Consider the following 16,177-nt stretch of genomic DNA (forward strand, 5'->3'; position numbering starts at 1 on the left):
GCATGTCCATTGATTCCAGCATTAAAGCAAACAAACCCATTCCTTCCCCTCCAAAAAAGGCAAACAGACAGTGGGAGAACTAATTTTTCTCACCAAAAATCAACATGCATCTGAAACTGTTCAACCTCTTAACTGTTCAACCTCTTAAGCAGGACTGATAACTGATCCTCCCCCTCGGTTCTAAGAGTTTGGTTGTAAATCTCCACTAGCTGCCTCAGTAACCCAGAACATGTAATAAACAGGTCCAGTGCAATCACTAGATTTAGCTACGTACATGTAGCTTGATTTTCATTAGGTAAATAAAGCTATGTAGGTATATGTAGGTATAAATCAAGCTATGTAGCTAAATCTAGTGATTGTACTGGACCTGATAAATGGATCCACTGTGTGATCAATATGTATTGACATAATGTACCAATAAACCTGCCCTTTAAACCTGGAGTATCATTCATGTGTACCCTATCTAACCCACAGACAACTCAATGTCACCCTGAATTTGTAGTCAACAAGTTCTTGCAATTATCATCACCAACCAACTGTCTACTAAAACTGCACAACACAATTTATATTTTAATATATGTGTTAATAAGTGGAATTTATACTTCAAACAGACACATAATTTACAAGCCTAATTTATGTATCCACAATGTTCTGAGACTTTTGTGGGTTTTGTCATCTGTAACGGACATTAAACTTGACTATATATACCTGTATACTGCAAGCAGACTTGATTAGTTATTAATGTTCCACATTTAATAGCTCTAGAACCAACAAATACGTACCATATGTCATGTACCAAATCATATTTAAAAAAGATGATCAAAAGTCCAAATTTTTTATTCATGGTAAATCAGCCAACCATATATCCTTATTACGGAAACCATTTCAAAAGTTCAAAATTTAACTTTTCACAAATCAAATGTATTTTTTTTAAATCAATAAATGATAGTGGGCATTCTGATTTACGACAGTTGGCGCTTTCTAGAATTCAACTCCCGTGTGTGTCATTATTACCAGTAAATGCACAATAAATGGAATTCAAAATTGACAAATATTAGCTTATACTGAGTGTTTCCCATGCTACAGAAAAGACAGAAGGCTCAGGGTTTGTCAAGGAGTATAAAGAAGGGTTCAGGGTTTGTCAAGGAGTATAAAGAAGGGTTCAGGGTTTGTTAAGGGGTGTAGGACAAAGTAGTTTGTGGTGGGTGGATGGGTGGGTCGTAACTTCATAGATTTAAATTGTGTATGCATATCTAAAATAGGAAATACGCATCGTCTGAAACTCACAATAGATTAATATGCTTTGTTTCTCTCTCGAAGTGTAATCAACCAGGGCTTTCTAACGATGGTTATTATTATGGTGCAATGCCTATAAACCTAAACAGCTAAAAGTTTGTTATGGCTTCACTGCCAATCTTTCCAAGATCGGGTGTATTGGTCAAAGGTTATCATAAACCTGAATCAAGAGATCTAGTTCTATCTTTTACCTGAGTTGGTGTGACATCCGCAGGTTTCTCTGGACTGCTGTAATCGGTCACGGTAAAGGTGAATACAGGGGGTGTGTCGAGGACATTCAGGTTCAAAGGTTGTAACCCCACGGCCAGCTGTTGTAAGGTGTGGTTGTTGTTGTGTTGATGGTTTTTCTTGTGGTTCGACATGACGACTGAGTATTGCAGCAGTAGTTAACAATACAGCAAAGGAGTAAATTATCCACACGCACTAGCACACATGTGCCGAAATTAAGACTTTATAAAAAAAAACACAAATAAAACTTCACGAAAACTTTTCACCACTAAACAACTCTCACTAACAGCACAGTATAATAGGTAATATTATTAATTGCTCCGGCTCCTTGCGATCCAATTATTAAAATATAACTTTATGGAATGACAGCCTGGTTATAGGTCTGTAGACGTGTAGTGATAGAAAAATCCCAAGCCAGAGTAGAGCCTCACATATGACTGTCATCTAACTCTCAGAAAGATTCTGCAGAATAAAAAACAATCATACTCCTCACAAGGAAACAAGACAACTTTGACGGAAAAAAAATATCCCACTTCCAAGCATCAAGATGTAGAACAATAGCACATCCTCCTTTTTTTATCCTTCTTCAGAGTTGAACACAGACAGGTGAGTTGTAATCACAGAACACAATAGGACCTGGCTCAGTCAACAAAAGAGAGCATATGGGCCCTGAAAGTCAGCTGATTGTCTGAGGCTCCAAAACAAACCTTGATCCTTTTGTTCAAAATGAACGAGCTCTTTGGTCATTACACAAGCACTATTTACAGCAAGGAAGCACAGCAGACCACCATGCTCATGATGTTTTTTTTCGGGTTTTTCTGCTGAGGTCCACGCTTCAATGATACTCTCAAGTGATTTTGGTTTTAATTCATTCAAGGGCAAGTCTTGAGATCCTCTGTAGCGATAAAAAAAAAAACTCAACCGCAACAACAAAAAAAGATTTTGGCCAAAAGCATGTTCAGGTTGATCCACAGTGATTAAATAATCGTCACTACAGAATTCACTGTACCATACTACACAACTCTGATATATATATCAGTGAGTAAAGTATCAGCTGATAATTGATTGACACAATTTCAGGTAGTCTTTTCCAAGTGGTCAAATTAAGTCCAATTATGAAATAGCTCCATGTAGCTTTAAACGAGTCCTGTCGGGCAATAATACCTTCTAAATCCTTTACTATTTAATCAGATTAATACGGATTAAATCCTGCAGCACACTTAGTTAGCACGTGGTTCTTTGTTGAAACAAATATAAAAAAAGTCTATATCAGCAGTGATCCATGCCAGATGAGACATTCGTTTCAGTTGATGATTTATGCTGACAAAAAATCATAACATCTAAAATCCTTAAAACACAGTCAGGAAAAGCACTCTCTCTCAAAAACCAATTACACAAATTGTCTCAAGTTATTATATTATACATGTATATATGTGTCACCACAATCCACCTTCAAAATGAAAGTCGTCTGCTTCTGTCAGTTCACGGGGACCACTTCCCAGGTCATGGGGGTTGACACTGATATCAATCAATCATTTAAAGTCAGTTTACAAACAGAAGTAGGTAAAATGAAGCCACAGTCCCGATCACAGGATGAAAATCAATGGCATCGTATAGTTCTACACAGTTAAAAAGGCTACTTAATAAGGACCCGCCGTGCATGTCCTTCATTTGAAGCACGTGGGATTTTCTAAGAACTAGCTAGAAGAAATATATATATGTATTTCATCTTTCCCCCGGGCCCAATGCATATTTTGTGTATGCATAAAAGGACAATTCAACGCTAGGATTCTTTACCGAGAGGTGACAAAGAGTTTGTCACGGTTATAAATATTTGACGACTGTATCGTAATGTTTATGGCCAATATCGTTCCCTTCTGACTATAATCTAACACTGCTTCGTAAATGTGAATCTTCCAAACATGTCTTTCACTAACTCATGAATCTTAAATTTTTGATACATGTATTCTATTAACTAATAAGATGCTATCATGAAAAAAGAAATTAATGATTAAATAAATTTTGAAATATTTTGTCTTTTGACCAATAAGTTATTAATGAGGAAAAACTCTGTGTTTAAGTTGGAAGCCCTCAATTTTAAAATTAACAATTAGACTAAAATTTGTTATGAATACTCATAATTACTCAATCAAACTGAGAAAACCAGAGTTCTCAAGGCTTTATTGCAGATCATAGCTTCTCCATATTCCTGTCATAAACAACCTGATTTCTCAACGATATGAAAGGCATATTGCAATATTTCCATATACTTACAAATTATATTGCAAGCAATATCCTTTTCTCCTGGGATCAAACATTGTAGAAAAGATGCCAGAAAAAGCATTAAAAGCTGTCATTGTGAAACCTGAACGATTCACTGCAAATTGGGCAGACTCAGAATTATATAATCCATCATGGTATTTTATCCATCAAAACAGTTAAATGGTATTTCTAACCATCTCAAAACAGCAGTTTTAGATCACAGCACTGGTTCTTTCTACAAAGATTGATTTTTAGCTGCTGCAAAATATAGGCCCGTCCATGTAATGAGCTATATCTTAAGTTATCCAAAGTTTGTACATAAAACTTTCTTTGTCCTTTTTTCCAATATATATATATATATATATATATATATATATATATATATATATATATATATATATATATATATATATATATATATATATATATATGTTTGTGTTTTGAAAGCGAGCTTAAGAAAGTTTTTTTTTTTTTTAAATTCAATTTCAATATATTGTTGCAAGCAAAATTACTGTACAGATGAATAATTCATGGCATAAAGATGGTAAAGATCGAGCTGCCGAGTTAGACAGTAATGCATAAAGGTATCATAACCAGGCAATGTAGTTCATTACAGTTTGATTCATAAGTTAAAAAATCAGATACCAACACATCTGCTACATTTGGTCTTTTGACAACATAAAGTACCCATTAATTTGAATAATCGGTACTTTTCAAAATAAAGCATGAAAAACAAACTTGACTTAATATTTGAGTTTAATTAAACTACTACTGAGATATTCTATTGTTAAAAAATTATATATCTGTACATACAAAGTTTTTTTTTTATATTTCCTTAATTATCAGTATTGCATAAAAAAAATCTGCAATTTCCTGTTACAGAAGGAATTAGGAATATGTCAAGCGGGCTGATTTGTGTGTCACGACGGTGTGACGTAGTAGATCATACATACACAAAAACGACACAGAATCTTCTCATAAATCATCCTTCAGATTTCCTCGGATGTGTCAATGTAAGAGTATTGGGAATCTCATTATGTGGTGATAGTGATTCAACAAAGAACATCCCTCCCTTCTAACCCTCTCTCTCTCTCTCTCTCTCTCTCTCTCTCTCTCTGAGACATCTAGATGTACTGGTACCGTATATATATTCCTCCATGACTCTCTCTCTCTCTGAGAGAGAGACATCTAGATGTATATAATCCTCCATGACTATGACTCTCACTCTTTCTCTCTCTCTCTGACATATACATGTAGATATATTTCTCCCTGGAATGTACCTCTTTCTTCCATTCTCTCTGAGACTTTATCTCTCTCATACAGTTATTCATTTTTAAAATATCTCAAAAAAATTGAAACACTGCTTGCAATGACAATCAACAACATAGTAAATCAATCAACCATCATTTGATTTATCATCATATTTTTGGGTACAAGCGAACATAATTATGAAGATTGTCCTCAACAACAAGATGGACGATTAACCGAATTACTGCACAAAGGCAGTAAATAATTACGTACAACCAGCAAGACTTCCGCCGAGAACGCCCATGAGAAAGTAGTACTTTATGAAACAATCCTTTCATCAAAACTTCTCTAAAAATATCCTGATTCTGAATGATTTACCATGTCAGATGGTTCCTCTGGAGACAATATAACTGGCACTGTAAATGTACAAGATGTATTTTATGTACCATAGGGGATTCAATGATAGAGGAAAACACCAGAGAGTAAAATTGTTGTAGACTGAAGGCCATCAAGCCTTCTTCTAACTTATTATAACAGTCCAATTATAATAAATGTATATTTATATCTATTTGTACATACACTCTATTAAATGGAATACAGGATTCGCCTCTCTGTCTATGGAATTGATCAACCCGATATATTTCCGTAGTCGGTTAGTAACAAACTTTAAAAGTGTTTTGTTTCCCCCAAGACAATCAAGTGAAACATTTACTACTCTAGATTCCTTATTTTACGTGAGTTCTTAATTCCGCGATTCTATCGTTTTGCATCAAATCACAAGAAAATCGCAAACACCGATTTTTCATCATATTTCCTATTAGTTTACATCTGTCTGAAAAATTAAAGCGAGATTGTAAAATCCGCTAGATGTGCTTCTCGCGATTTTACACGGATATTAATTCCTCGCATTTAATTAGGAATTAACAGTATTTACAAGAAGCGATGATCTAGTTCCACACAAATCCATGCACAAAAAGGTGGCAACAGATCTTGTCCAATATATACATCCCACAAGTCGGATATAGAAAAATATCTGGCAGTCATGTGCCATCATGCCCATGTTTAAACAAATGAAAGTGTGACATTTCAATCCTAGGGAAAACAAAAGAACAATTATTTATTATTACAGAAAGAACATGTCAAATACATGATTGTACATACACATGTAATTATCCCAAAGTCAGATGTAGCCACTCTGTGTCTTAAAAAATTGTAAATTTACTAAATTAGTAATCGTAGCCATAAAATGGTCCAGACTTGCATCTAAATCTAATTACAAAACTTGACATATAGGTACCTGCTGGGAGGAATTTTATAGCACTGAAATTTGACTCTTGGCTAGCGATGAAGCAGACATTGGGGCGATATTGACTGCCAACTTTAACAGTGTCACAACCAGTGTAAGACTCTTATACAGATCAATATAGCTTGACATGCCGAGTTCTTTATGACATGGTGACCATAATGATGTTATAACCTACATGTACTAAAATTAAAGTCATCTACATAAGTACATAATGATATAACCATTTCAATAAAGAGAATGAAACTTGTAACCTTTTTTGTCTGCAAGCAGATATGAACATAGTACATTTTTCACATTGCCAATGCTAGCCTACACTTAATCATTATCAGTGTAAAAATATTTTTACGGGTTTTTAATGTATCCCCTTTGATTATTTTTTTCATTCTGACTTGTACAATAATGTAGAGGGCTATATTTTTGCATCTATGTTACGAATAGTGTACATTGGTTTAATTTTACTCTTTGTATGTTATTCAGACCCACGCAAACTTGTGAAATTTCTCTATCACAGAATTAACACACAACTTCAAATTAATTTTTAACTCCTAAATTAAAGACAGTGAGGACAAAAAGGGTAAAAATAGAACTGACAGAATATTCCTTGAATATATTATCTGCATGATGATTTTTTTGTTCAGTACATGTATCAAATATATTTTACCCGATTTATATCTAAATGTCTAATAAAAACCTATATGTATAATGTCATTAGAAATATCAATGAAGAGCTGGTTAAATCAATGGATTCCCAAAATACTGAATATGCTACAACTAGTCTAACTGACACAATGCTTCATCTTCTCATTGTAAATGTCTGAGAGATACAATTAACTATCCTATGGAAATATGTCCATCACCAGTCAATGTCCTTGAGAATTCTGACTATTGACAGCTTGATATGTTTGTCAATCAACATAAATCACCATTATCTCTCAGAGAGAGAGAGATAGAGAGAGAGAGAGAGAGAAACACAAAGTAGAGGGTAAAGGAATACAAGAAATAATTCTGCATAAAAAGATTCAAATATAAATCTTTCAAGAAAAACAGAGCCATGTAATTTAGAATTATATTGAATTGGCTAATTGTATCTACAGGTCTTAGAGCAATCTGAACATTATCAATGTCTGCATACATCCGATCATACAAATATGGCTAAATTTCAATTGATAGATACCTCAGGCTTATAATACTTATCAATGAACATTAGTTTATTAAGTTTGCAAGAGTTATCCCCCTTGTAACACATTTTCATCTCTTTGCTGAATTTGAGTCAGCAAATGTTTTAACAACAACTATCAAATCCATATTGCATGAAAATGAATGGACCAATAATCACTAGGTGATCAATCATTGACTTTAAAAGTGTCACCTGTTTCAGCTGCAGGGATGGTTTAGATCTGTCACACACCCATTGGTATGATTGAATGGTGTTAGTGTTCTTTATAGAACAACAGTTTGACAAAATGGTCTAAGGGAGTTAACTCTATGTCAGCATTGAACATTTTCCAACTATTTATCAATTAAAAGCAACTAAATGTAACTAACATTCAAAACACACTGGAATAGGGAAAAAATCAACATTATGGACCATGCAACACTTCTTCAAGAACAACTTAATTTCCATGAACACATGCAATCTTTTTTTAATTAAATAAATACCTATAACTGTCCAAAAATCAGTACTATAATTCCTAAAAAACTTTTTTTATCTAGTCAATGAAAGTCATGTTGGTGATGATGTGACCTTGACCTTGGTCAATAATCTCCAGCCAGGTCATCATATCCTCAAGGTCATGATGAGTAGCCATCATACTAAGTTTGAAACAAATAATGTTAAATTTTCACAGTCAGTTATGGAATGGCCTCACAAATGGATGGACAGAAAGAAGGTTGGGACACTATGGTTCCTTAATAAAACACCAGTATATCTATAATCACTCCTCGAGTGAAAAACAAAAACTCGCAAGAAATCAAGTTAAGACAAATCAAAACACAACATCAATCGCATTTAAACTGTACTAGCAGGCCCCTCATAAATTGCCCTGTCCTTGAATTCATTCTGTAGTTCATTGCCCTTGTTGTTGGTTGCGTGTTTCTGTCATTTGGCATAAGAGGATAAACTCCAATTATTTCTAACATCTGTACTCTGTATATTGGCCTCAAACAAAATAGATATATATTGTCTGTCACGAACAAACCATGATCAATGAGGGGTATTTTGCTTTGAGTGAAAGAGGAATGAAGGATGAATTTCTTGGAAGCTTTGTAAAATACTGGGTATGAAATAAGGAAAGTGAACACAAGGTCATAGGGAATGTCAAGGTCATGGTAAATGTCAAGGTCATTCGAAATAACAAGTCATAAAATTATAATACAGCGGAATCGATCTAATTAACCATAATAACCACTACTAATATCGGTGTTTGAAGTTTGAACGAATAATCTTTAGGGACACGATTTTAGATCAAAATTTTCTTTTTCTTTTTTATGTATAAAATGGTTTATTTGCTCATTTTGAATGATTGACCAAGAAATCGTTGTTATGTAAACAAAGCTTGAGTCTTATATTTGTTTACAAATAATGTAAAGTATGGATCTGCCATTTCTTTGACCAAATGACTCATGGAAAACAAGGTAAACTGATTCAAATTATTGTGTTTATAGATAATGTGATAAACAGAAAAGAGTAACATTTAATTGAGACTTATACAATAAAACACATACATGAAACCATAACAAAGTTCGAGCTTTGTTTACAAAACAAAAATTTTCAAACTCTGTATCTTGCTTATAACTCAATATTTGACTTTCAAATTTTAATTAAAGAATTAAAAGTACCCATATTAACCATTCTAAACATTAAAATTTTAAATTTTGAGCTCAAATTGTGTCCAGGTCCCTTTAAAAATTTCTTCGAAACTGAAATAATATATAGTAAACACTCAACTGAACACAGTTGTATGGATGAAAGAAGACAGAAGAGCACACTGAACACACTCATGGCATCCATACACAAAGTGAGGCATAACAATTGCACTTTCTGACCTTTAGATTTATTTATGAATGTGTGACTTTTATTGTCTGTTAATTAACTAGTTAACTATAACCATAGAGTTCATGAAATTTTTCATTTAAAGATCTATAATTGAAAAACACCATGAGCAAAAATAGGTAGTTTGATTATCAGTCAATTTTAAACTAAGTGGTTTTTAGTCAAACAAACAAACTTCTAGGCCAAATATCAAGGATTCAAGATGAATGGTACAAATAACTTGCAGATAGTTGACATGCTTCAAAATGTAAAATATATCACATATATTTTTTTTTGATAATCTAATGAGCGATTTGTTTTAATCATACAGCTGCAGACTGGTGACATTCAAAATCCATGTCACCGTTCCATTGCTAGCCTTGCACACTTATAAATGATTGGTGCAAATTTTCCCTTTTTTTGTCCAATTATCAGATTGTCTGCTTGCTCATAAATCTCTGATGAATTCGTTGTCATCTAGAGTGTCTTATAACTAGTTTATCTCAACTTTTTCCCTTGAATTTGAACACAATCTCACATTACAAACTGTTCATAACAAAACAAACGATCATTAAAAGTTCAATAACCTGTTTGACCTTAACCTTAGATGCAAGTATTGTCAGAACAGAAAAACACCCTTCTATAATAGTGTTCCTTTCTTCTTTCAGATTCACTGTGTATGACCTTTACTTGTACATGTATAAAAACAGTAACCACAAAAAATCTTGGAAGTCAAAAACATCAACTGTACTATCAAGTTACTTATATAGCCTTCAACAGACCCATTCTTGCTGAGACCTGAATTTTTCATTTTTGTTTTCATTACCTCAATCTTTAGAGCTGTTACTAACACACACATATAACAGCTCAGCTGTATGATGAAGACAACAATGATGAAGATGATAGTGAATGGTGATGGAAATGAAGACAACATGATGATGATGATGATGGCATCAATAATTAATCAGTAGCATGATAAAATAGTAAAATAATGATGAAATGATAGTAACTATGCTGTAATGATGATGAAGATGATAAATAATTTAACTGCTCAAGCTCAATAGCATTAATTTTTAACTGTTTTAAAATCAGATGTTAGTGAGAAAATTATAAGATGTGTCAGTAAAACACTACACCCCCTACCAACAGCAATAATAGTCATGTAGCAGTCTATTTGACCTTGACCTTTATCTATGAGGTGAACCCTTTATAAACCTTGACCTTTGACCTTGGTCTCTCAATTAACTAAAGATAAGTTTGCTATTTTAGTTTTATAGTTCAAAAGTTGTGGCCAAGGCTAGAATCAAAGGTAGTCTTATCAAAAAGTCAAAAGACAAAAAGATTTCAGACATATGGGCAGATCAACAATTCAAGATTGTCTGCAAATCTCAAGGACATTTAACATAAAGACATCCTAAAACATAAATATAGTGAATACATCTTAATATAGCAAGTAATTACTGAACTTTTCTTTAGAAATTCTGTGACTGGGGTTTTTTTTTTTCTTGCTGTCAAATCCACCATTTAATTCCTTGTCAGCAGCAGGCAATGAATGGTAGAGAAGTGAATGGTTCATCCTGACAGCACCTTTGTGCCATGTTTGGTAAATCAATACCAGCATACAACTGACTGACTGAATGATGATATTAGGGTGATTAAATGACAGGATTAAACAGGGAATATATGTGTAATAAATTCCCTGGTTAGGATCAGTTGGAAGAATGTAAAACCAGTTTATAGCATGGATTTAAGGAACGAAGCACTGTATAAATATGTCCCACTATTTCAAACACATTGATAATCATTAATTCTGTCACCCTAAGGGTATTTTGAGACAATGCGCTAGATTTTAGCAGAATCAACAATTAAACCCAACATCTGAGGTGCTACTGCATGTTGCTAGTGTAATATTTTGTTCTACCCTACTGGGTGTGATTTCGACACTTGTCACAAATATCAATGTCTTATCCTCAAGTTTGGACCAAAGATTCTTCATCTAAGTTTCCCTTAGCCTAATGGTGAAGTTTGTAACATAGAAAATTGACTCTTAAGTGACACAACAAATGATGGAGATTCATCAGACCTAGCGTAGTATCATAATGCTTTGGCAGCAGAAAGTCTTTTATCACAGAAGTGGTGGCCTCTTCACAATGATACATTGGTATTTAACGGTCTTGTATAATTGGGCAATTATTCTTGATGTGATCAATTCCTCTTCAGTCAGAAAAAAAATCTCCAATTGAGACAGCCTCAAGTATGTGCATGTTAGCTATATAGGTACCATACCCACAATATAAAAAAAACCCTGATGAATATATTTTCCACTTAAACTTGAATCACTTTCTTTTTAATTAAAAAAAAATGGCAAGATCATAGGGTTTGGACTCCTTGTCAACTGATGTGAACAGCATTTTTCTAAACCTGTGAAAGGACTGGCAAGGCAACCCACGAAGGTCTTTCAACTTGGAGATACAATTTACAAGTATCATCACGATGTCCTCCTGTCATGCCCGACCATTGCACAAGGTCTCTTCAAACGAGAGTTACACCAGTAGGTGTTTTTGTCACAGAGTAAACAAGAATGTATGATCATGTCTACACATCTAGAAAGTTCAAAAAGATTAGAAGGAGTGAGGGAGTTCAGACTGACAATGTCTTCCTTTGGCCAGCGGAATGATCACGATTTGACCTGAATTTATTTCAAAATTTGATCAACATTCCACTCTGAGTGTTTCAAACACAAAATTGATCTTTGTCAGCATTAGATTTGAATCCACAACTGACAAAAATTTAGATATCCATCATGTTTGATCCGTTGAAAAATTTAGTGACAGATTGCAACTATACACACATTTTTGAAATAAGATATGGATTTCAATATTTGTTTTCCCTTGAAGATCTTTTAAAAGATCCAATAATTTCAGATCAGTCCACCTTTCTAATTTCTTATATATTTGCTAACTCAATTAACTAATATAATTTACACTCGTGTTTCACCATACTATAATGTCTGCTATATTTGGTCACTCACTCAATTAATGATACATCGGTAACTTATGGTGCTTCACCACTTTGACTATGTATGATTAAAATTACAACTGCACGAGCTTCAATGTATAAATAAAAGAATTCTCAACATGCAATCACAAAGCTTCCATGCATGCACAGCAGACAATTATAATTATCACCACTTAATTCTACATTAATTGCATATTGTACTTAGAGCACAGATACAGGTCTCTGCACCTCTTCACTCCATGAATCTTAATTTGTTACTGCAGTCAGCGATTTATAGAGCAGCCATTAAATAATGCCTTAGGGAGCATCAAGAAGAAGAAATTCTAAGTATAACCCACTATTATACAACCCTTCCATGCATGTCACCATAAATACTGTTAGCTGCAGTGCTCCTGCACTATCTGTCATTGTAAAGGAGAAGAATGGAACTGCTGGATCCTGGCAGAAAAACCCCAAGGTTTTCTCTAAGTGCAGATTGACAATTAAACCACAGAATCCCAAAGGAAATTACCCTGGTATTGTCCTCTACAAATCTTGGTCTTCTGTACTGGGTAGATATTTATGTGACTGAATAAAAGTTTTATTTGTAACCTAGCTGGATCCTTAAAATTTCTCCATCATCTTGAGCATCGATTAATGAAATAGTCTGATTCTATATATTGGAAGATGTTCTAATCAAAATGATAGTTCACATTGTGAGGGGTTATAAATTGGTCAAGTGGACTGTCTCATGTGATGGTAAGGACCAAGGGTCATAAGAACGGAGTGTCAATAATCATGGTGAAAGTATACAGTTAAACTTGGATATCTCAAACACTGATATCTTGAATACAATTGATATGTCAAAGTGATTTGTAAGCCCCAACCACTTATTTTTTAAGTATTTTACCCTTGATATCTTAAATACACAGATATCTCAAACTTTATAAACAGTCCCATCTAGTTCGAGATAACGAAGCTTGAATATATATTGTACCAGTAAATAGCTGAGTGCAACAAATATAATCCCATTTCAAAGTGCTGAAGACCTCCAATGCCATTAACATCAAAACATCTATCTATTCACGTATGCCTTACAGAGCATTATTTTAAACACAACCATGTTTTATCTTGCATGGATTTATCTTCAAAACCCTTATAAGGCAAAATGACAAGAGGGCATAATTATTTGTAACAGAGACAAAAATGACTCCGCCTGGGTCAGAACCGAGATTCTTAGTGGCTTACAAATGCAGCACTCGATGTTTAATCCACTACATAGCTAGAGCTTGTAGGAATGCTATGTACTGTAGATTCATTATTTTACTCTAGTACTTATACATGTAATTCTGCAATTCAACCGTTTTGTATCAAATCGCAAGAATTTTAATTGCGAGTCCCGCATTTTTCATCATAGTTTCATTTAGTTTACACATTTTAAAAAAATAAAAGGGAGATTTTAAAATCTGTGAGACGTGCTAATTCTCACGATTTTACGCTGTTATTAATTCCTTGCATTTATTAGGAATTTACAGTAACTTAAAAACCAGCTATGTTAACATACTGGCCCCTGCTCTTCCCAGTGACAAAGTGTGTAGGAAGTTACTGTTATGACCCAAACACATGTATAGAGTGGTCAAGTCCCAATGTTCGGCTCCATTTGTAACATATTACATCTTCTGGGATTTTATCCAAATTTAACACTCTACATATTGAGCTAATATATATATTCCCAAGTAAAGGTAAAACCACTTGCCAGAGATTGCTATATATATTTAATGCCATATGAAGGCGCAGTGACTTCAATCTAGTTCTTAATGTAGAATAAAGACTTGCTATTTGAATTCATTGTGCAATGTTTTCAATCAATTATTATATTGTACACCATGAAATTGTTACTATAGCAACCAGTCATGAATACTCAAGTGAAAACGAAACCATAGAGTATCTTTTTGAACATGGGTATATTGAATTACCTTTTATACAGAAATTCTCCTTTATTTAGGTCAGACATTTCAAACTCATAGATCCACCCACATTGTGGTTTCATCAATATTTGTAAGCAACAATCTTCATGGATTTAGTAAACCCCCAGTTTCAAAGATATGAATTTTATTAAAAATTGGGCCAATGATTCTATCAATACAATATGTTATTGCACTTCAGAATGAACATTAAATTTTGTGGGTCAACTCATCACCAAAATCCATGAAAATGGGTATATTCAACAAATATTGGTGAAAAACAGTAAATAAGACATCTACCTTGGGGTCCCTTTGAATAGGGATGTATTGCCTTACCTTATTTGATCATAATCTTACACAATGAAGGTCTGTCATTAAAAAAACCCCACAACATTTATGAATTAATTACGATATAAGACACCTACCTCATCTATCCGGAACCGCTGCTTGGACTTCAGGATCTCGTGTGGCGACATAGGACTGCAGGAATCCCAGGAGCGAGAATGCTCGTAGCTTGACATGGTGAAGTAAATATTCCAAAAGTCTTCTGTACCAAGTATTATATCCACACAGGTCGAAATAAATCCCAGAGAGAAAAAAAACTTCACGATCCACTTCCACGGAAATTAGGATAAAAAAAAAATAGACACACTGATAGAAATATTACAGCTAAAATATCAATAGCGGCAAAGGAGTCTATATTCCCAAGTGCTTAAAAAATTGTTTTGATTAAAAATCAAATATAATGCAAAACAAGAGATATACTGAAAACTAATTGTATGATCCAGAGAGGTGCAAGCTCTTGTTATAGATTCCATTCACAAATTAATCCTCACACCTTGTAAATCGCACATACACAGCAATATACCATAATTGAACTTCCTTCACAGAAACCCTTTGAGCCTGCTAATAACGCGGTAACATCACTCAATGTGACAAAAGCACAAAGACATCAAGAAATTTAAAACACACCAATGATACTACGCACACCACATGTACTCTCTTCCGTGAGTCTCTTTAAGGTAAATAAATGACAGCTTATAGAGAACTGCTACCATCAAACACACACAGTTCCAAGAGCTAAGGAAATACAGTAGCTAACCATATTCCCTTTGAAGGAAATCGGTTTTGTTATTTTTTTGTAATATTTTCTCTGTGGTTGAATTGTGTCAATCTCTCTAATGTCTTTACACTTTGGAAAGCCAGTCAGTTCACTTGCCAGCAATTCAAAGGAGACTGGTTTTTTTTTGGCTAAACTGATTACAAACTTTACCTGCACACTGTAATATTTTACGCCAAATACCTGTGATCAAGTTTTCCTAAATCTAGGTCAACTGAGATGAAAAAAAAAAAACGAGCATTATTTTCAATTACAGGTTTTGTGTTAATCACTATACATTCAGTGTCTTTCAGTGCGAGAGGCTCTACGGCATTACAAGGAGGCCGGGTTGTGAAGTCCCAGGCTCAATTTCATCTCTTCCATCAATGGACCTCCGATTATTAAGTTCCAATGCACTAATACGGCCAGCGCTTCTTCTGCAAAAGAGATAGCAAACCCAATTACTGGACCAATGCAGATCAGAGAGAAATCGGCTTAAATCAACCGACTCAGTTCAAATCAACCCCTAATCAAATTCAAGTAAACCAATTTACTAGTTTCCCTGGTTGTTCAAATACACTTTAGACCTATATATCCTTGATTTAATCATTGAGTTTATTGGGGGAGGAAAATCATGGGATAAAATATATATAAATATACTGCAAATATGGTGTCAATGTGTTCTATAAAATATCAATTAATGTCACACAATATGTCATTCAATCAATAATGACCAATCTGACAAG

General features: G+C 34.0%; 1 protein-coding gene across 6 annotated transcripts in view; it reads right to left on the minus strand.

Annotated features, from left to right (window-relative positions):
• LOC128163149 (5'-AMP-activated protein kinase subunit gamma-1-like) overlaps positions 1-15,868 on the minus strand; it is a 112,534-nt gene extending 96,666 nt beyond the window's left edge. For 3 of the 6 annotated variants that reach the window (XM_052826676.1, XM_052826675.1, XM_052826670.1), the window contains exon 1: positions 14,758-15,868. In XM_052826676.1, coding sequence (XP_052682636.1) covers positions 14,758-14,853 — 96 coding nt within the window. In that variant the 5' untranslated portion in view covers positions 14,854-15,868. Of the gene's footprint in view, positions 1-1,487; positions 2,583-14,757 lie in introns of those variants that run through there. The other 3 variants (XM_052826667.1, XM_052826669.1, XM_052826672.1) reach the window with 3 other exon arrangements.
• Between the last annotated feature and the right edge of the window lie 309 nt (positions 15,869-16,177).

Source organism: Crassostrea angulata, chromosome 9 (assembly GCF_025612915.1).
Source record: "Crassostrea angulata isolate pt1a10 chromosome 9, ASM2561291v2, whole genome shotgun sequence".
NCBI lineage: Eukaryota > Metazoa > Mollusca > Bivalvia > Ostreida > Ostreidae > Magallana > Magallana angulata.